The sequence below is a fragment of the Erythrolamprus reginae genome, chromosome 1 (assembly GCF_031021105.1).
Source record: "Erythrolamprus reginae isolate rEryReg1 chromosome 1, rEryReg1.hap1, whole genome shotgun sequence".
In the NCBI taxonomy this organism is placed as follows: domain Eukaryota; kingdom Metazoa; phylum Chordata; class Lepidosauria; order Squamata; family Dipsadidae; genus Erythrolamprus; species Erythrolamprus reginae.
In genome coordinates this window covers 342,288,432-342,310,697 of record NC_091950.1, presented here as the reverse complement: position 1 = coordinate 342,310,697, position 22,266 = coordinate 342,288,432, and the positions used below count along the sequence as shown (strand labels likewise).

General features: G+C 40.5%; 1 protein-coding gene across 1 annotated transcript in view; it reads left to right on the top strand.

Annotated features, from left to right (window-relative positions):
• The window catches only part of LOC139153259 (kinesin-like protein KIF28), a 47,559-nt gene extending 25,298 nt beyond the window's left edge, over nt 1-22,261 (top strand). The window contains 13 exon segments of the mRNA XM_070727007.1: nt 1,253-1,307; nt 3,254-3,377; nt 5,123-5,267; nt 6,165-6,283; nt 7,215-7,322; nt 8,495-8,766; nt 10,968-11,102; nt 11,358-11,524; nt 14,179-14,285; nt 19,160-19,310; nt 21,199-21,389; nt 22,030-22,160; nt 22,162-22,261. Of these exon segments, the coding sequence (XP_070583108.1) occupies nt 1,253-1,307; nt 3,254-3,377; nt 5,123-5,267; nt 6,165-6,283; nt 7,215-7,322; nt 8,495-8,766; nt 10,968-11,102; nt 11,358-11,524; nt 14,179-14,285; nt 19,160-19,310; nt 21,199-21,389; nt 22,030-22,160; nt 22,162-22,261 (1,805 nt within the window).
• The last annotated feature ends 5 nt before the right edge of the window (nt 22,262-22,266 follow it).

Genomic DNA, 22,266 nt, shown 5'->3' with positions numbered 1-22,266 from the left:
CTCCAATTTGTTCTCTTAACAAATGTCTCACTTAGCCACAGAAATTTTGGGCTCAATTGTGGTCGTAAGTTGACCACTACCTGTATTAAGCACCCGATGCATAAACAATGTCATTCCAAGAAATATAAGAGTTTACAGGCTGTTTGTTTGTTTGTTTTTTGTAATGTCAATTGTATAAGTAACTTAAGGAATAGGCAAACTCAATGGCCTATTAGGTCCTTTTCTGTTAGTTCTGTTGATTTCCTGTCAGCTGTTAGTTTTATATGTTTCTCTTATGGGCACCCTTCATTGATCTGATGCTCTTTATATACTTCTCAAAAAAATAAAGGGAACACTCACATAACATATCTTAGATCTAAATGAATGAAATATTCTCATTGAATACTTTGTTGTGTACAAAGTTCAATGCGCACAACAGCATGTGAAGTTGATTGTCAATCAGTGTTGCTTCCTAAGTAGACAGTTTGATTTCACAGAAGTTTTATTTACTTGGAGTTATATTGTGTTGTTTAAGTGCTCCCTTTATTTTTTTGAACAGTGTATATAAATAGATTCTCAGAATTACAAACAGCAGAATTTTTGTCATTCTGGCTTGGCAGTCTACGAAATGCAGTTCCAGTGCAGCTGGAAAGAGCCCGTTTGAGATAGACCAGTGATGGCAAAACATTTTTGACTCAGGTGCCAAAAGAGTGTGTGTGTATGTGATAGTGTGCATACGTGTGCACAAGCCCATAATGCAATGCTCTCCCCCCCATTCATGCATACACCACCATACCACACTGCCCCCCGGGCTTGCACAGAGGCCTCATTGAAGCCTCCGGATTTCCAGTAGGGCCATTTGGCTGTTTTTCCCCATTATCCAGGGTTTAGGAAAGCCTCCTGAAGCCTGGGGAAGATGAAAAATGGCCAAGCAGGCCAACCAGAAGTTCGGAAACTAACTTCTGATTGGCCCATTGGGCCATTTTTTGCCATCTCCAGTGTTCAGGAGGCTTTCATGAAGCCCGGGGAGAGCAAAAATGACTGAAAATAAGGCCATAAATCAGCTGGCCAGAATGCCTCAGATATAGTAGGTCTCCACGTTGCACCTGTGGTACGCATGTCATAGGTTTGCCATCTCTGACATGGATCTAGATCAATACGGAGTCTACGGAAAAGGGCGGCATACAAATAAATAAATAAACAAACAAACAAATAAATAAATAAATAATATTCTGCATGGCACAAATATGCAAGACAAACATTTTCTTTTCAGGGTCTTCTGAAGTGGGTCAGTCTCCGTCAAATGCAATCCTCCTCAGAGGTTTGGGGTATGTATCAAAGCAATTCAGTGCTGTCAGAGAGAGTGCATGAAGTTGGTGAGGATATAATTTGGTTTTCTGTATTTTTATGCAATGATTTATTATTTATTTATTTATATATTTTTCATTTATTTATTTATTGGATTTGTATGCCGCCCCTCTCCGCAGACTCGGGGCGGCTAACAACAGCAGTAAAACAGTACAACAAAATCCAATTCTAAAAAACAGTTAAAAACCCATTATATAAAAACCAGTCATACATACAAACATACCATGCATAAAATTGTAAAGGCCTAGGGGAAAAGTGTATCTTAGTTCCCCCATGCCTGGCGGCAGAGGTGGGTTTTAAGCAGCTTACGAAAGGCAAGGAGGGTGGGGGCAATTCTAATCTCTGGGGGAGTTGGTTCCAGAGGGTTGGGGCCGCCACAGAGAAGGCTCTTCCTCTGGGTCCCGCCAAGCAACATTGTTTGGTTGACGGGACCCGGAGAAGACCCACTCTGTGGGACCTAACTGGTTGCTGGGATTCGTGCAGCAGGTATAAAAGTGCTCTAAAAAGAGGGTTATTAGTAGCTTTGTCTCTTTGTCTCAAATCTGTGATAGGCATCTCTCTGAATAGCTTAGTGTGTAAGAGGTTTTTTTTTCTTAGTGTGAGAAAGGAATAGACACTCTAAGACAGTGATAGTGAACCTTTTTTCCCTCGGGTGCTGAAAGAGCATGCGTGCATGCTATTGCGCATGTGTAAGTGCCCACATCCATAATTCAAAGCCTGGGGGAGGCCAAAAACAGCTTCCCTCACCTCCCGGAGGCCCTCTAGAGGCTGGAAACGGCCTGTTTCCCAAAAGAGTGTGGTGGGCCCAGTAGGCTCATGTTTCGCCCTCCCCAGGCTCCAAAGGCTTTCCTGGAGCCAGGGGAGGGTAAAAATGCCCTATCCCATCCCCCCTGGAAGCAAAAAGCACTCTCCCAGAGCCTCTGTGTGAGCCAAAAATCATGAACGTTGGAACTGAGCTAGGCTAAAGGCTCATGTGCCAGCAGAAATGGTTCCACATGCCACCTGTGGCACCCGTGCCATAGGTTCGCCATCACTGCTCTAAGACAAATTAAGGGTTACATATTTATTTGTCTTAGTGTCCATTCCTTTCTTTTGGCTCATAACAACCTGAGCCTCCAGACCCATATGAATCATCAGGGCCCTTTCTTTCTCAGTGTCTTTCAATTCGTGGTACAACTCTTGCCACCATTTTGAGGCAGGAACCATTCAACCATTGTAACATGAGCTTTAAATAATTACAAGAAAATTTAAAACTTTAAAACATTTCCTGCCAGGCACAGTGTTCCACATTTTTAATGTAATTTAATTTATTAAACTTATAAGCCGCCCAACTCTTTATGGACTCTGATGATTTTGAAATATTGCTTTATCTTTATTCAGCCCTTACCCTTTCAAAAATCTTAAGCTTGGCTAAATAAGAAGCTATCATAGAAGTAGGTAATCTCTTGCAGCTTGTGAGATGTGGCAGTGTTGGTAGAGACTGAAATAGAAATGTGTGATATGCAAAGAAAGGACATTGCCACTGAACCTCAAGTTAGTTGGGGGAAAGATCAAAAGCAACATGAGAAAATATTATTTTACTGAAAGAGTAGTAGATCCTTGGAACAAACTTCCAGCAGATGTGGTTAGTAAATCCACAGTAACTGAATTTAAACATGCCTGGGATAAACATAGATCTATCCTAAGATAAAATACAAAAAATAGTATAAGGGCAGACTAGATGGATCATGAGATCTTTTTCTGCTGTCAGTCTTCTATGTTTCTATCCTCCCATCATTTTCTCCTCCTCATTCCCAATGATGTCTTCTTTGTCCCAGATACGGTTGTGTTACTCTTTATATTTCCTGGATTTATAGCAGGAAATTTTTGACTTGTGGTATGAACTGCTTGCCTTGCTCTTTTCCAGTATTTTGGATAAGCACGCAACATTCACGTACACTGATGGCAAAGTTACTATATCTCCTTGGGATAAATGTAAAGTCATTGTCAATGGAGTACCCATTGTGGTGAAAACTAAACTTCAGCATTTGGTGAGTTTTGTGTGGATTTGTCATTTCTCTGCATGTGTCTCCTACCTTCGAATGCTATTGTTCCAAAATACAAACCACATGGCTCTTGAAAGTCATCTCTGCTATAGCTACTGAGCAAACTGGATTTTCAAACTGAGGCTGGGTTCTTCCCGGTTTGGACTGGTTCGCCCAAACTAGTAGCATACTGCTGGTGATGTCACGGTGCCGGTTCTGTTGGTGCAGGTCCATGGATGCTAACGTCTTTTTTTGGGGAGTAGAAAATATATATAAGATAAAGAACACAAGAATTAGAGAGATGAGAAGGAAAATTTTACATAAATGGTACTTTACGCCAGTAAAACTAGCACACTTCCAGAGGAAAGGAAAAGGAAATTGCTGGCATGGTTGCCAAATAAAAGGAGTCTTTATGCATATGCTCTGGGAATGCGTTGAAGTTCAAAAATTTTGGAAGGAAGTACAGAATGAAATTAACAATTTGCTAAACATTAATTGGATAATCACAAAAGAATCAGCAACACTAGTTAAACATGGGGAATTACGAGAATTTAAAGAAATCAAAACAGCAGCTTTGGAAAGCGCTCAAGCAGTAGTGGTATTAGGGTGGAAGGATAGCAATAAATGGACAATCCAGAATTGGTACTGGTACATGGTGGACCACATCCACTCCGAAATTATGGAAATAAGATTAAATAACTTTGATGAAAATAAATTGGAGAAGCTGATGGCACGATGGAATAAAGTGAAAAATTATATATTAAGTAGAATTTATGACGACAATGTGAAAAATAAATTACAATCACTTTTTGTATGTAAAGAAATGTAAACCGGAGCCAAGGAAGAAACTGAAACTTATTGCAAATAAGTGTTTCACCATCACTCCGCAGTCTGCATTGGCTGCCGATCAGTTTCCGGTCACAATTCAAAGTGTTGGTTATGACCTTTAAAGCCCTTCATGGCATTGAACCAGAATATCTCCGAGACCGCCTCCTGCCGCACAAATCCCAGCGACCGATTAGGTCCCACAGAGTGGGCCTTCTCCGGGTCCCGTCAACTAAACAATGTCGGTTGGCGGGCCCCAGGGGAAGAGCCTTCTCTGTGGCGGCACCGGCCCTCTGGAACCAACTCCCCCCGGAGATTAGAACTGCCCCTACTCTTCCTGCCTTCCGTAAACTCCTTAAAACCCACCTTTGCCGTCAGGCATGGGGGAACTGAAACATCTCCCTCTGGGCATGTTAATTTATATATGGTATGCTTGTGTGTATGTCTGTTAGTATATGGGGTTTTTTTAAATCTTTAAATATTTTAAATTGTCAGATTATTTATGATTTGTTTCCACGTGTTGTGAGCCACCCCGAGTCTTCGGAGAGGGGCGGCATACAAATCTAAGTAATAAATAAATAAATAAATAAATAATAAATAATTTAACCCCCTAAATGGTGGTGGGGTTTATTGGTGTTGGGCACTTTTTCTTTAAGTAATTTTTATTTTTGTTTGTTGTAATAAAAATTTAATAATATATATATATATATATTTTAAAAAGTCTTTTTTTGGGGGGGGGGGGGGGATTTCTTTGCTGATTTTTTTTCTTCTGCACATGTGCAGAAGCTGGGTATGTGTGCTGCCCTCTTGTTTTTGGCTGGCTCCGAAACAAGAATATCCAGTTAACAGTTTTGGTCTTTGATAAGCTTATAAAGTTCAATAAAGTAGAAACTCTTTCAGCATGCATAGTGTATCTAATCCTTCAGGACCGGCTAATTTTGGGATCAAACAGTGCATACCTCTACATTGGCCCTCCAATCAACCGCACCTGCGAGGATCTGAGCAGATATGATTACGATTTCATCCAATCAGAGCTGGCAGCTGCCAAAGGCTTCAGTGTAGACAAACTTGGTAAGCATCCTATTAGAATCATTGTCCTGTTGAGGGTTGCAATTTTAAACATGTAACAAGGTGCTGTTCTTTCACTGTAAACCTGTTTGGAAATCTGTTCAGTGAGCTAGGATGGAAGGGATTCCATGCCTTAATAGCAATTGGAGAGACTAACAGGCCAATCCCTCTATTCTAAGCAGCACTTTTGTGAAGTACGGAACTGGGACATGAACTTTGTTGAGGAGTGTGCAGAACGATCACTGAGTTTTCAAAGATATACATACACAGAGGAAAAATGGAGTTTTAGCAGATATCCAGCCGACAGCCCAGAGATATGAGTAGTGCTTCAGTAATACAAGCCGGATACATTAAGTGTATACAATATTATTTACTTTGGCAAATATCTTAGACAAGAACAGTCCTAGTCATACACAATTAAATCAGTCAATACATATACAATACTATAAGTCTTACTTGTTCAGCTTGCAAATACATAAAACAGTATTTAACACAGTTTCCACTATAGCAGTCACAGAGAACATAATAGAAATAACAGAGAGAACTACACTTCTGGCTCCCTCTTGTGGCCATCCGTAACACTAACTCTTAAAGCAAGTGTTTCAATACATTTAAACATACATTGTTGGTTTGTTTTATATATTGCCAAACCTAGCCAGTTATGTACATAGTACTAACAAACTTGAAGTTAACGGGCACCATCCAAAACCTTAAAATAATATTGTGCTTAGGTCATTGCCTCATCAACAAAGGGAAGTTTGCACAATATGATAGTCAATGTAAGCTAGCAAAGCATATAATCCTACATAGGTTCCAATAAATTATTAATTTATCCCAGAAATAAATAAATGCAGACAACATTATTTGTTTAGTCTTGACCCTGGGCTTCTTTTCTGAAAGGTGCTGCAAACAGGAAGGATGGCAAGCTGGACCCCAGTGTCCTTGCTGCATTCCATGATTATATTAAGTTGATGCCATTGATTGCTGAAGCAAATCAGATGAGTATAGAGTTGAAAAAGGTGTGGCTTGAATGCATGCTTCTCTCTTTACTATATACTAGATTTTTGGGAGTTGCAGCCCAGCATTTATTGAAGGTATCTCATGATGTAAGGTAGGAATGTCAAATTCGCGGCCCATGGGCCAGATGAATCATGACACATCACGTGATGCCGCCCCGAGTCTGCGGAGAGGGGCGGCATACAAATCCAATAAATAAATGACTCCGTGAGTTTGACACCCCTGATGTAAGGGAAAAATGGGTTAGATCTAATCTGTAAATGAAATAGACATGTTAGTTAACTTACAATTGACGGACTATAAAAAAGATTTATTATTGTGGGAACAGTTCTGAGAAAACTAAGTCACCACAAGATGGAAATATTGTGCATGGATTAGTCTCATGTCTCATGTGGAATCAGGGGTGGCCTACTGCCCAGACGAGGGACAGGACACAATGAGGTAGCGAAAATGGAGCTCCACCCCAGAGCACCCAATTTGCACTGAAAGACGTTGAAAGAAAATGCAGGGTGTCCTGCATAAGCCACACCCACAGTGTGGTAGTAAAAATTTGGTAGCCCTTCACTGTGTGGAACTGTGGCACAATCTATTCTTGGCAGAGTTGTAGTTGCTTCGGAAGAACATGAGAACATGAGTAGCTTGAAGGTACCTCTTGATTCAGGTATGTAATCTATTTTTGTATTGTTATTCAATAAATAAGAATAATAATGTTTCTTTCACGGAATGGGGCAGTGTTGTGACTACTTATGCTCTCAAGTAAATAACGTTGCAGAATAATTAAAGGAACGTAACATTGAAAACCTCTTGAAAAGAAAGGAAAAGCATTTAGAAATATCTAGATGCACAAATATACAAGAATCTCCATGAGTTTGCTTTTGGTATCTTTCCACATTTATGCCAAAGTGCTACTCAACAAAAATATTGTATTAACAGGACCTAAATTTAGAACTGAAAGTGAAAAATCTCGCCTCCTCGGACTCCAGAGGTTATGACCTGCAAAAAGAGATCATAATTAAAGTAGTACACAAAGTTACTAACCAGGTATGAACCTATTTCTGCATAAATAGAAGATTGCCTTATTGCAAAAGTGCATCCCATCAAAAGACATTTATGGTGCTGTGATTGGTCTCATTTTGAGTGAGGTTGACCCTCATGCTGACGCCCAAATTAGCTGTTTGAATGTAAAGACATATTTTATGATATTGGATTTTCTTGGTGTTCATGGACAAAGATATAAGCTGCTTCAATCTTCTTTCTTTACTTGGTTGTTATTAATTTATTAAAGCATATTTGACAAGAAATATGTTCATAGGATATGTTTCTTGATACATATGCATGAAAAAAATATCAATTTCTAATATACATGCATAATTATCCAATTAGCCATTAAAGGAATAAATAGAAATTAAAATTAATTGGACACATTTCAACTCCTACCTCTCCTAGTCCAAATAAAACTGAACCCTGATGGTCATCCTTCATCTTCAGAAAATAAAATGTCAAAGACATCTAGGGCAATGATAGAAGACTGAAGAAAATGGCGAACCTTTTTTTCCTCGGGTGCCAAAAGAGCATGGGCTGGCACTATCGTGCATGCGCGAATGCCCATACCCATAATCCAATGCCTGGGGAGGGCGAAAACAGCTTCCCCCACCCCCTGGAAACCCTTTGAAGGCCAGGAACAGGCTGCTTTCCCAACTTCTAGTAGGCCCAGTAGGCTCGTGTTTTGCCCTCCCGGGCTCCAAAGGCTTCCCTGGAGAGAGTAAAAATGTCCTCCCCCATCCTCCTGGAGGCTCTTTGGAAGCCAAAAATGCCCTCCCAGAGCCTCTGTGTGAGCCAAAATTCAGCTGACCAGTACACCCATGCACATTGGAGTTAACGTAGGGCAACGGCTCGCGTGCCAGCAGATGTGGCTCCATGTGCCACCTGTGGCACCCATGCCATAGGTTCGCCATCACTGCTCTAGGGACTGTCCACTTGAAAGACAGATTATTTACTTGTTAATTCTTGCTTATTTCTATTAATAAAAGCAAAGAGTAATGATCATATGTTATGTGTTCAGCATCTCTTGTCTCAATTGGGCTGGAAATGAGGACATATATTCATATCAATTTCTAGGACTTTTGATTCAAGTAGAGATTTCTGTCAATGCTGCCTGTATCTTTTTGAACAATATATGTAAAGTTAAGACAAAATAGGATTGGTTTTTGTAGGTATGGATTTGGTCAAAACCCAAGTTCATCAACAGAAAATTTTTAATGGAAGAGCTTTACCGGCAATTTTTAAATGGAGATGTACATGTTGACAAAGAGAGTGATCCATTTTGGGACCCTGTGGAGGCAATTCATCTCGGTTCTGCTCATATCTGGCTCCAATATCTTGCTTATTGCATGAAGCTTGAGGAACAAATAGAACTTCTGAATTCTGAAGGAATGGAGGAAGCAATTCTATTGATCAACATTATCCCATGTATGCAAAATGGGAGGTAAGTATTTATGTAACATAACTGCAGAATAAAAATTGACCCAGGAAAGGCCCCTCTCTGGCCCATAGAACATGATAAGCAATGAAGGGCTACCAAAAGTTTTACTACCACACTGTGGGCGTGGCTTATGCATTTTCTTTCAACATCTTTCAGTGCAAATTGGGTGTTCCGGGGTGGAGCTCCATTTTTGCTACCCTACTGCTTCCCCCCCCCCCCCGTCCGGGCAGTAGCCTATACCTGATGATAAGTATGAGATAATGCAGATAATTTTCCTCAGTAGTAACTCAAAATTCAGAGTTAACAAGTCCTAATTTGGATAGAATGATCAATGGTAATTTGATAAATATGTATGGCTCCGTCAGAACCTGAGTCTGCAGAAAAGGATGAGCTGGAGGTGCGGTTGACGGAGGTTGAGGGGGACAGCCTCTTTGACTTTGAAGGAATGTGGGGAGAAGCACAATGAGACAGCCTGGGGTCCCATGGGCTTGAGACGACTTGCCATCAGGGAAGAATGGGAGCAGGACAACCGAGAGACGGGGGAAGAGAGGGCAGGCAGTGGAGATGAGGAGCAACAGAGCTCAGGCAACGAGCAAGGACTGCCCTCCTGATCCCCAAGCCTGAAAGTGCAGAGAAAGCGGGAATAGTGCAGGCCAACCTGTGACTCGAGAGGAAAGGGCCCCATACAGGGGTAGGCTACTGCCCGGATTGGGGGGGGGACACAGTGGGGTAGCGAAAATGAAGCTCCACCCCAGAGCACCCAATTTGCACTGAAAGATGTTGACAGAAAATGCAGGGCGTCCTGCATAAGCCATGCTCACAATGTGGTAGTAAAAAATTTGGTAGCCCTTCACTGGCCTCATCCCTCTTCACAAGGCACATCTGGGGACTGAGACTTAAGGAGACACTATGAGGAGGGGGGCGCTTGTTGGGAACAAGCACAAATTAATGGAGTTTTGTGTGCCTTTGCTGATGTCTGGCCTTCTTGCCTTGAAACCATTGTGGACATTTTTTAATTATTTATTTATTTTGTCCAATACACAATGAGGGTTTTAGTGGGTATATATCTATATACACATAGTAAAATACATGATGAAGGTTATAGAGGAGATACTCATAGTAAAATATATCTAAGAAATAATAGAAAAGAAGGTATAGTAATAGAACATATCAATGAAAGAATAGAAGAAGAGATATAGGAATAGAAGAAAGGTATAGGAGATATAGGAGAGCAATAGGACAGGGGACGGAAGGCACTTTAGCGCACTTGTACTCGCCCCTTACTGACCTCTTAGGAATCTGGATAGGTCAACCGTAGATAATCTAAGGGTAAAGTGTTGGGGGTTTGGGGATGACACTATGGAGTTCCACGCTTTGACAACTTGGTTACTGAAGTCATATTTTTTACAGTCAAGTTTGGAGCAGTTAATATTAAGTTTAAATCTGTTTTGTGCTCTTGTGTTGTTGTGGTTGAAGCTGAAGTAGTCGCCAACAGGCAGGACATTGCAGCATATGATCTTGTGGGCAATATTTAGATCTTGTTTAAGGCGTCTTAGTTCTAAACTTTCTAGGCCCAGGATTGAAAGTCTAGTCTCATAGGGTATTCTATTTCGAGTGGAGGAGTGAAGGACTCTTCTGGTGAAGTATCTTTGGACATTTTCAAGGGTGTTAATGTCTGAGATGCGATATGGGTTCCAAACAGATGAGCTGTATTCGAGGATGGGTCTGGCAAAAGTTTTGTAAGCTCTGGTAAGTAGTGTGAGATTGCCAGAGCAGAAGCTACGTAGGATTAGGTTTACAACTCTTGAAGCCTTCTTGGTTATATTGTTGCAGTGGGCTTTGGCACTTAAATCTTTTGTTATTAGCATACCAAGGTCTTTAACCGAGTGGGGATTTGCTGGACTACTTGCAGCCAGAGGCTGCTGGAGGTGTGTGGGTGAGCGCTTTGCTCCGGGACTTGCTTAGGACCATTTGGGAGAAATTTGGAGCAATAAAGGAGAGTTCAAACTATCAGCTGAGTTTGTTGCCTTGTCCTGGGTCATCACAATTGAAACATTCCTTTTTATTTTATTCATGCAGCCAACTTGACGGGAGAGGTTGGAACAGGTTCACAGTGGTCTTCACATCCCAACAGAATGAATGTCACTACTCTCTTATATGCTTTGCACTACTCTTACCCTATTTTCTCTCCTTCCACTCCACAGACCTTTGACAGATGATGATATGATTATCAACCCTTTGGAATTGCTGGGGAAAAGAATTGATTTCCAGATTCACATTTTTCAGTGCCTTGGAGTTAAATGGATTAAAGAGGTTGCCCAAAGGGGGATTCAAATTGGGTATTCTTTTTGGGTTTTTTACATTTGTCATTTAAAAATGAACATATTCGGAATCTCGCATTTTTATTGTCTTGTTGAAAGTATGTGCTTTTACTATTTAATGCTGAATTTCATTTTTTTTCCTTTAAAAGGATGCTTCTTTGATTTCTTTTTAGCTTTGTTTCTGGGCTTCTTTCAGAGGGAAAGGGGTGCGAAAAGGAATAGTAATAAAATAACTGACTTTTCACTGAACTATTGCATCTTTTGCATATGTAGATATAAAGTTTATGATCTTCCACATGTATTATACACAAAACCTGCTTGGAAAAACATAAATCCTAAAATAGGAGAATTGGTTCAATTTTCATCCATGAAGGTTTCCCAAGATTTTTTGAATTATCTACAGAGAAACGCTTTAATTGTTGACTTATGGGGACTTCAAGGTATTCTTTTAATTTAAGTGTTATTAAATTACATTTGCATTTTGATAAGTCTTCAAAACATTGCACCAAATCATATCATATTGTACATGCTGGACTTACTTCCTGCTCACTATTAACCCTTTCCTTAAATTTCCCATTTATTACCTGAGACCCTACTGTCTGATATGCTACCTAGCATCAGTGTTCCCTCTAATTTTTTTTGGGGGGGGGGCGGAAAAGTATAGTGTCTGAGCGGCAGTCCTTTCAGGATTGGGCGGCACAGAAATAATAAATAAATAAACAACCAACCAACCAACCAAACAAACAAACAAATAAAAAACCCACCCTGTTTTGCCTCAGAGAATTTCAAAATAAAATTCTGTACTGTGTGTCTATAACAGTGAGCTCATAATAGGGCAACTCTATCAATATCAAAATGCCACTTAAATAGTTGAGCTAGTTTCAAACTAGATTTTGATTTTCTTTCTCTCTTCCTTACTCCCATTCTTTTTCTTTCTCTTTTCCTTCCTCTCTTTTTTCTATCTGTTTCTCTCTCTTCCTCTCTTCCTCTCTCTCTCCTTCCCTCTCAGCTTCTGGGCAGGTTTGGAAAACTCTGAGTTGATGATGATTTTTAAGTGAGCGATTGCTCACTGCTCAGCTTAGAGGGAACTATGCCTAGCATAGTAGCATAACTTCCTCAACACTGTCATGCCTCAAGATATTTACGCACGTAGTAGACTGTTGAGATACTCCTCAACTTACAAAGTTCATTTACTGACCATTCAAAAGTTACAAAGGGCACTGAAAGAAGTGATTTATGACTGCTTTTCACACTTACGACCATAGCAGCATCCCCAGGGTCACATGAACAAAATTCAGATGCTTGGAAAGTGGTTGGTATTCATGTACAGTAAGACCTCACCTATCGCTGGTGTTACGTTCCAGACCCGGCCCGCAATAGGTGAAATCCGCGATGGGGAATTTATTGACTGATAGTACTTATTTAAGTATTTATATTGTAATTGTTTGGTACGTTTTCATTGTTTTAAGTGTTTATAAACCCTTCCCACACAGTATTTATTTTAGATACAGTATTTAAATACAGTATTTACAATTTTAGATATATTTTTTTTGAAAAACCTGCTGATCGAGTTCCGCAGGCTGTTTAAATTTGCCGATCGACTTCCTCAGAAACCCGCCAACCAGCGAAGATCCACGAATGATTTTTCTCATTAATATTTCTTGAAAACCCGCGATGAAGTGAAGCCACAGTAGGTGAAGCGCGGTATAGCGAGGGACTACTGTAATCACCTTTTGCGACTTTCTGACAAGCAAAGTCAATGGGGAATCCAGATTCACTTAACAACCATGTTACTAACTTAACAAATGCCAAGATTCACTTAACAACCGTGGCAAGAACAGTCATAAAATGGGACAAACTTACTTAACAAATGTTTCACTTAGGAACATAAATTTTGGGCTCAATTGTGGTTGTAACTTGAGGACTACCTGTATTGCTATTGCTATTGTCCTTGTCATCTTTCTGATGTTCTCATCTTTCCCACTACTTTTTCCTATTGGCATATTATGATTTTTCAATTGTTTGTATCTTATGATTTATTATGGTATCTTATGATTTATGATCCTCGACTTGTTGAGAACACTGAGAACTACGTTTGTCCCAGAAATTTCATTACATTCATTTTATAAATGTCAAACTAAGAAATATCAAACTAAGCAGAAACAATACAATAATTGAAAGGAAGAAAATAAGAGGCGGCACACAAATCTAATAAATAAATAAATAAATAAATATTTTATTCCCATGACTGTGGCTTCTAAGCATTGCAGATCACTTTGCATTATAAGCAGATGGATTAATACAGTATTTATTTATTTTATTTTATTTTATTTTTTATTTTATTTTATTTTATTATTTTATTTTATTTTATTGATTTTGTCAAAACATATACAAGATAGCAGGTAAATACAGATAAATGAGGAGAGTAGGGCAGGAACGCTAGGCACGCTGGTGTGCTTATGCACGCCTCTTATGAAATTGAACTTGATCCAGTATATACTTTAGCAGATCAAGTTCAATTTTCAGTGTAGTACTGTACTGTTGACTTTTGGACCAAATGCACAATTCTTTTTACTGTTGGTTGGTTCACCTTGGTTGTTCATTGTTAGACTACCTCAGCTACAAAATTGGAAGTAGTTTATTTATTCAGTTTTAATACCATCTATCTCCCTGATCCAGTGACTCTGGATAACATCACTTAGATGCCATTCGTCCAGCATGCTTAGCCTTCCTGGGTGACACTGGCTCCTCTATCATGCTTCCTTGTTTCCCTAGGATACTGAGCATGAGCAATATCATAATGGTGGGTGTTGGCTAGGAGTGGGATGCCTGCAGGCACTGAAGTAGCAGAATAGGCCATCAGGTGAGAGGGGAAGAAGGACCACTGGAGGTAGCTGAGGCTAATCTTTTTAGGAACAGGATGTAAAGAATCTTTAAAATAAAAGTTTGAAGCCTAAGGGCATATCAGTCCAACTCTTCAAGGTTCCTCAGAATCACTGATAGAAAAACAAATGATATCGACGCAAAATGACCCTGTTGTCAGCTGGAAAATAATACGTGCTTCTTAAGTAATAATATTTTCCTGGTCCTGCAGAAGGATGTGCAGAACTGTGTCCCACTGAGGAAGGCATGGCTGTCATTAGTGAAGGCTCATATATTATCGATAATCCAAAAGCAGGAATTTTAACACAAGGTGATCTGGTGAGTGCGTGACCAGCAGTTAAAATTAATTTATTCTTCATTTCCATATGGCTCAAATAATGAAAGTATGAAATAGAGGCAGGAGGTCCAGGTAAGTAAGTAAGTAAGTAAGTAAGTAAGTAAGTAAGTAAGTAAGTAAGTAAGTAAGTAAGTAAGTAAGTAAGTAAGTAAGAAAGTAAGAAAGTAAGAAAGTAAGTAAGAAAGTAAGAAAGAAAGAAAGTAAGAAAGTAAGTAAGTAAGAAAGTAAGTAAGAAAGTAAGAAAGTAAGAAAGTAATTAAAAAGTAAGAAAGTAAGTAAGAAAGTAAGAAAGTAAATAAGTAAGTACGTAAGAAGGTAAGAAAGTAAGTAAGAAAGTAAGAAAGTAAGTAAGTAAGCAAGCAAGCAAGCAAGTAAATAAACAAATAAACAAATAAACAAATAATAAATAAGTAAGTAAATAAATAAATAAATACATACATACATACATACATACATACATACATACATACATACATACATACATACATACATTATTGTCATTTAGTATGGGGGAAGAGGAGCCTAGAACAGTGATGGTGAACCTATGGCACCGGTACCACAGGTGGCATACGAAGCCATATGTGCTGGCACGCAAGCCATTGCCCTAGCTCAGCTTCAACATGCATGTGTGTGCCGACCAGCTGAGTTTTAGCTCACACAGAGGCTCTAGAAGGGCACTTTTAGCTTCCAGAGAGAGAAAAAAGTTTCACCATCACTGTCCTAGAAGGTTGTTGGGAAAAGGCCACAATTGGAAAAGGTTAAGCAAACAGAGAAAGAAGTAGAAAGTTATACTGGAGTGGAACAATGGTACTGGTGAGATAACATGTTATATGTGTGATAAGGTTGGAAATGTTGTCTGGAATTGGATCATCTGGACAGAAAGACCCTACTTTCTTGACCCACTGTTCAGAATTTTCAAAGGCTGGAGGAGATAGTTGCGGCAATAGTTAATGGGAGATTCATTGAACAGTGTAGTTTGATGCCATTGCACTCTCACTTCATTTGGGATCACCTCAGGACAGACAATCGTTCTTGCACAAATGTTTATGGGGAAATAGCACTATTGTAAGAATAGTAATTATAGCTCCCTTGCAGCATAATTGGAACAGATTTCCCAGGGTGCCATAAATCGGCAAGTGATCTGTCCCAGAGCTTTGGAAGAGCAACTAATATAGAACTGTTCCCAAGATAGATCTATAGATCAGAGATCTTCAACCTTCTCAACTTTAAGACTTGTGGACTTCAAATCCCAGAATTCTTCAGCCAGCATAGCTGGAGTCCATGAGGATTAAAAGGAAGGGGGGAGGGAAATCCCATTAATATGCTAGAAGAAAAAGGTGAATCATCATATTTTTCAGAGCATAAGACGCATGTTAGTTTTGGGGAGGAAAACAAGGAAAAAAGACTTCTGCCTCCCAGCAATTTGCCAAACTGCAAACAGCACAGATGATATACACTGTTTCTTGTGTATTTCTGTGCATGTGTTCCTGACCCATAGAAATAGCAAAGAATTGGAGAAATGTACATTATGGCAGTATATTAATCCCAGAAATGTAATCACACTAACTCCTCTCAATTATTTAAATAGATCTACTCCAAACATGACTAAGTCAGGATTTAACTCAGCTGCCTTATCTTAATACTAATACTTAATATTAAAACAGGACATTTCAGATTATACTTTAACAGATCCTTAAAATTGACGTGGCTTTCTGGAAGTATTCTCTGCTATTTAAAACAATAACACTGGGCCTCTTCAGATCAAGCATTTCTTTTAGAAATCTTCTTCATTTTGTTAAGTTGCCTCGCATAATAATAAAGCAGTATTTAAAAATAAGTCTAATAATTTGAACATTTTATAGACATTTACAGTGAACCCTCGATCATCGCGAGGGTTCCGTTCCAGGACCCCACGCGATGATCGATTTTTAGCGAAGTAGCGGTGCGGAAGTAAAAACACCATCTGCGCTTGCGCAGATGGTGTTTTTGCTTCCACTGCCGCCCGCCCTTCGCCCGCCCACCTCGTTGCTCGCGCCTGGGGTGCGCGCGCGTTTGGGGACTCCCTAGATCCACTCCCCAGCTGGGGAAAGCGCGCGCGTTGCTGGGGAAAGCGCGCGCGTTTGGGGACTCCCTATATCCGCTCCCCAGCGCTTTCCCCAGCAACGCGCGCGCTTTCCCCAGCAACGCGCGCGCTTTCCCCAGCTGGGGAGCGGATCTAGGGAGTCCCCACCGTGCGCGCGTTGCTGGGGAAAGCGCGCGCGTTGCTGGGGAAAGCGCGCGCGTTTGGGGACTCCCTAGATCCGCTCCCCAGCTGGGGAAAGCGCGCGCGTTGCTGGGGAAAGCGCGCGCGTTTGGGGACTCCCTATATCCGCTCCCCAGCTGGGGAGCGGATCTAGGGAGTCCCCAAACGCGCGCGCTTTCCCCAGCAACGCGCGCGCTTTCCCCAGCAACGCGCGCGCTTTCCCCAGCAACGCGCGCGCTTTCCCCAGCTGGGGAGCGGATCTAGGGAGTCCCCACCGCGCGCGCGTTGCTGGGGAAAGCGCGCGCGTTGCTGGGGAAAGCGCGCGCGTTTGGGGACTCCCTAGATCCGCTCCCCAGCTGGGGAAAGCGCGCGCGTTTGGGGACTCCCTATATCCGCTCCCCAGCTGGGGAGCAGATCTAGGGAGTCCCCAAACGCGCGCGCTTTCCCCAGCAACGCGCGCGCTTTCCCCAGCAACGCGCGCGCTTTCCCCAGCAACGCGCGCGCTTTCCCCAGCAACGCGCGCGCTTTCCCCAGCAACGCGCGCGCTTTCCCCAGCTGGGGAGCGGATCTAGGGAGTCCCCAAACGCGCGCGCTTTCCCCAGCAACGCGCGCGCTTTCCCCAGCTGGGGAGCGGATCTAGGGAGTCCCCAAACGCGCGCGCTTTCCCCAGCAACGCGCGCGCTTTCCCCAGCTGGGGAGCGGAGCTGGGATGTCCCCAAGCTCGTGCCGCCCGCCCGCCCACGCCGTTGCTCGCGCCGCCGCTGGGGTCTTACGGGGGCAAGAGGGGGAAGACCCAGGGAAGCCTCTGCCCGGCGGGGAAACTCCACCATCTATGCATGTGTGGAAGGGCACGCATGCGCAGATGGTGGAGTTTACTTCCTGGTTGAAAACTCGCGAAATAGCCCTTTCGCGATACTTGAACACGCGAAACTCGAGGGTTCACTGTATAGTTATTGACTTACCTCCTTGCAGCAAAAAAGAAACAGCCATTTTCAGCCTTTGCCTCTCCCTGCAACAATTTGCCTCCCTGCAGCTTTAATTTCACTTTCACTTTAGCATTGGCTTGCCATCAACTTCAATCAATCAGCTAAATGTCGGGAGGCAGATAATCAATGGTTTGTGCTAATCAGGCTCTGCTGCTGTTTGCTGCAGGGAGGTAAATTGTTGGCAGGCAGAGACTAAAGAGCGAGGTGGCCTGGTGGGGCTACATTCAGTGTACAAGATGCACCCAAGTTTTCACCCTCTTTTGGAGGGTAAAAAGGTGCGCCTTATATTCTGAAAAATAAGGTAAGTAAATACAGCATGAGTTCTGCCCTAAATCCCAAAGAAACCAGAAGAAAGGAAGAAGTAGAAACCAGAAAAAGGCTATCTTTTCTGTTAGGGAAATAGAAATATGACAATGATTGATAAAGGAGAAACAGGTTAAGACTTCCCAGCTCTAGCTTAGAGACCTGTACTTTCCAGATGGTTTCTGTAAATTTTCATGTACTTACTAGGATTATATCTTGCTATTAATTAATTACATTTATTGCTGCTTATCTTACCACAGGCTAACTCTGGGTGGCTTACAGCCATGCTCCTAACTTGCCATACTTTTAAACAAATGTGTCTTTATACATACAGTTCTCAACTCTGGAATTATTTTTCAGAAGTGAGCAGCTACAGTTTTTAAAGGATATCCAACCTAGGACTGTATATTGGTATTTTAGTCTTTAGCTCATGCAATATTCCTATCCTATCTGGATCAGCTTCCTCTCTAAACTGCTGTTTTGAGAGTGATTCCTATTATTATAGTAAGGAAAAATGATTTATTTAGTGACATAGTATCTCATTGGATCAGCCTTTTAAGATATTGCCATAGAGCAGCAATAGGCTGGAAGTTCTGAAGAGCCTTCTGGAGAAGGTCAATCCATGTGGTTGCTATGAATTGGCATTGACTCAATGGCCCAAATCTTTGTCTCTGTATATATGTATATATCTGCAGTCATCAATGTACAGTAATACCTCTAGATACGAGTTTAATTCGTTCCAGAAGGGAGCTTGTATGTCGAACAACTCGTATCTGGAACAAATGGCTTTAGACTTTGTTTTTCCCCTCCGAGATAACCAGAAGCAAGGATAGTGGACGCTTAGCTCATATCCCGAATTTGAGCTCAGGTCTCGAAAAGAAATTTCTCTCCCCTCGTGGCTCGTATCTTGGAATACTTGCATGTGGAGCAGCTCGTATCTAGAGGTACTACTGTAATTGTTTCTTGCTGGTAGGACACTGTTTTGTTTTGTTCTTGAGGAAGCGATACCCAAATGAAAGGGCTTCTCCAGCAACATACTCATTTGTAACCAAACTTCAAAGGGAGATCTTATGTACTTTATCATTTATAAATTACCAGCACATTTTATTTTCTCCCAGTGCTCCTGTCCTCCCAGTTCGGCACATTGCTTAAAGTATTTATTCTGTGACTTCAGTTCAAACATTCTGCACTGAACTCTGGAATTTGCTTTTAAATTGCCAGTAGTCATTTTAATTCAATGAAAAAGCTTGCATTATTAATCGCAATTTCCATCTGAATAATTGCATATACACATCCTAAATTATAAACAATGTATTTTATTTAGGATGCAGAAAGCCATATCGCTGAACTTTACCAAAAGCTGTTAAAACTAGAACAAGAGACTGAATTACTTAGAGATATTAATAGATCTCTGACAGACGAAAACATACATCTGAAAGCTAAACTTAAAGAATATGAAGGAGCAACCCATTTCGGTAAGTATCTGAAAATAAAAGTGTAATTCTTTACTTTTCTTTATGTTTCTTTGAAATTGATAAGCCAGCTGTTACCACAGATTGATAGCACTCCAGATGTTGATGAGGTACAATGTCAAATATTCCTTAAACATTCCTTAAACCCATCTGGAATTGCTGAGAATGGTAACTTTTTAAATTATTTCACTTAAGATCGGGATGGAATGCTCCAACTGGTTTCAAGTGAAATATTCATTTTTGTAGTGGGATGGAGATTATTCATTTATTTATGACATCTGTTTTCCAACCTTCAACCAAGAGCAAAAGTGGTGTATATAAATACTCTTTGCAAACATCACAACATTAGGATACAGATAAGAGCTTTAAAGGTAGTCCTTGACTTATGACCACAATTGAACCCAAAATTTCTATTATTATGATGATGATTATTATGATTAGTCAATTGACAAGTGTTTGAATTTTGATCAGATGGCCATGGAAATGTTGCAACAGTTGTAAGCATGAAAAATGGTCCCAAGTCATCTTTTTCAGTGTTGCTATAATTTTGAAGTCACTAAATGAACAGTTTTAAATCAAACCCCACAATTTGTAGCCAAACCTATTTTAGAGCAATTCCAAAGCAATTGGTGATGAATTTTCAGAGATTTTAGATCATGAACAAACGAACAATTACATTTTTATAGTATATAGATTGCAACAAGTATAGAACTATTCAGCCAGTAGATGGCAGTGTTTAGTTTGCATCTATGGTTATAATCTATGGGTTTTTTTATGTTCTAAGGCAGTGTTTCTCAAATAGTGGGGTGAGCCCCCTAGGGGGGCATGGAGCAATGCCGGGGGATAGGGCACATGACCTTGGGGAATATGCTTTTTTTGCTGTAGGGAGTAGGGGATTTTTGCAGTGAACAATAGTACACAGCAAAAAGTAGGAGATATGAAGTGCATATAACAAAACTTAAGAGGCACCATGGAAAAATATTTAACAGGGATGGAAAGAAAGGAGGAGAGAGACGGAGATAGTGAGACAAATTTAAGCCTCCCGAAAGCTGAGGAAATATGATGAAGCATATATAGCGCTTGACTTCACTGTGACTATGGTGGGAGACGAGGGAAGACCGGTATGTTTACTGTGTCTACAAATGTTGGCAGTGGACAGCATGAAGCCAAATAAATTAAGGTGTCACTTAAACACATTACACCCCAATCGCGGTGATAAGCCGCTTGAGTTTTTTCAGTGAAAATGTGCTGAATATTGCAATCGTCCTGGAGAATGTGTGTGTGGGGAATGTTTACTTCTTCCGGGGGGGGGGGGGCATAACAGAAAATAATTGAGAAACACTGTTCTAAGGAGTGTCCTGTGGCAGTTAAAACCATTAAGCAGCAAGGCCCATGGTGACTACACTGTACACTTCATTTGATTTTTATGGCTATGTAACTATCCTGTGCTACCAAGCTGTATGGCTTATATAATAGTCCTCTGCTACCATGTCAAAATTTCAAAGCAATGGGTGAAGAACATTCGGAGATTATAGATTATGAACAATGTTTACATTTTTATTTATATAGATGTGAGTTAATTGACAAATGTCTGAATTTTGATCACATAGCCATGGGAATGTTGCAACAGTTGTAAGCATGAAAAATGGTCCCAAGTCACCTTTTTTCAATGGTGCTGCAATTTTGAACAGTCACTAAATGAACTGTTTTAAGTCGAGGACTACCTGTATTTTGTTAACAAATGTATCCCAAATTTCCTGATATTAGGAATGATTGCAAATAGAGTACCAAGCAAGCAACTTTCTTTAACATTTTATGGTGGGTTCCCTTCTGTACAATGTATCACTATTCTGGACTCATTGATACTGATTTTTAAATCATCTTCTTATAGGTAAGATCTTAAAATCTCCTTCAAAACTCCAAATAAATAAGATACTTTCAGCAGCATCAAGGGATAGTCGCACAGCATGCAGTTCTCGGGTCAGCTGTGATGCTGAATTTGCTAAGGCTCTCAAATCCTTCTACCGGAAAATGAACATGATCAGAGGACAGTTCTTAAAACTGCAGCACTACAGAGCCCCGGTACACATTTCAATTCTCTTGGGAAAACATGGATTACATTCTTAGTTCTAAATTAGGGGTCCACAAACGTGGAAACCTCTAAGACTTGTGGACTTCAACTCCCAGAATTCTCCAGCCACCTCTGAAGTCCAGAAATCTTAAAGTTGCTAAGTTTAAAGATCTCTTTTCTAAAGTGTTTATATTGTTTTCTGGATATCGTTTCCCCAAGATCTGAGTATTTTATTTTTTTTCAAGTTTTCACACCTAATACTTTGCCCAACAGCTTTTTATAGCTCCCAGATCACCACCAAACTAGGGCAATTTTAGATTAGGGTCAAAATAGGTACCTTGACTTGCTGCCAAGGAGGCCTCAACGTTGAACTCTAAGCTTAGCCTTTCCCTTCTTGCTGTAAATATACCCATATGCTATTCAAATTCAGAATACTAGAAATTTGTTCTATTCTAAATCAAAATCGTTGGGGACATGTGATAAATACCAATTAATATATACAGTAATTATTTAAAGTACCTTATTGAAATAGCTTTGTTCTATAGGCTGCCCATTTCCTATTTCCTTGATAGGCATTATGAACCATACTACTATTTAAATTTTTTTACTATACAATAAGAAAGGAAAGAATTCTATTTATTTTATTTTTAGGATGAAGATAACGTTCAACTACTTCGACTTTTTACTGAGAGACAATCACATTTGTTGAAGGATTTTGGAGATCAACTTGAGTCAAGTATAAGTAAACTGAAAAATGATGTTGCCTTAATAGTTAAGAAGAAACGAGAGGCTAGGTTACAGCAAGGCATTAAGTGAATGTAGTTTATCTAGTAAAATATTAGCGAATTGGAAATTAAGTCAGTACTTACATATATCATTATAAGAGTC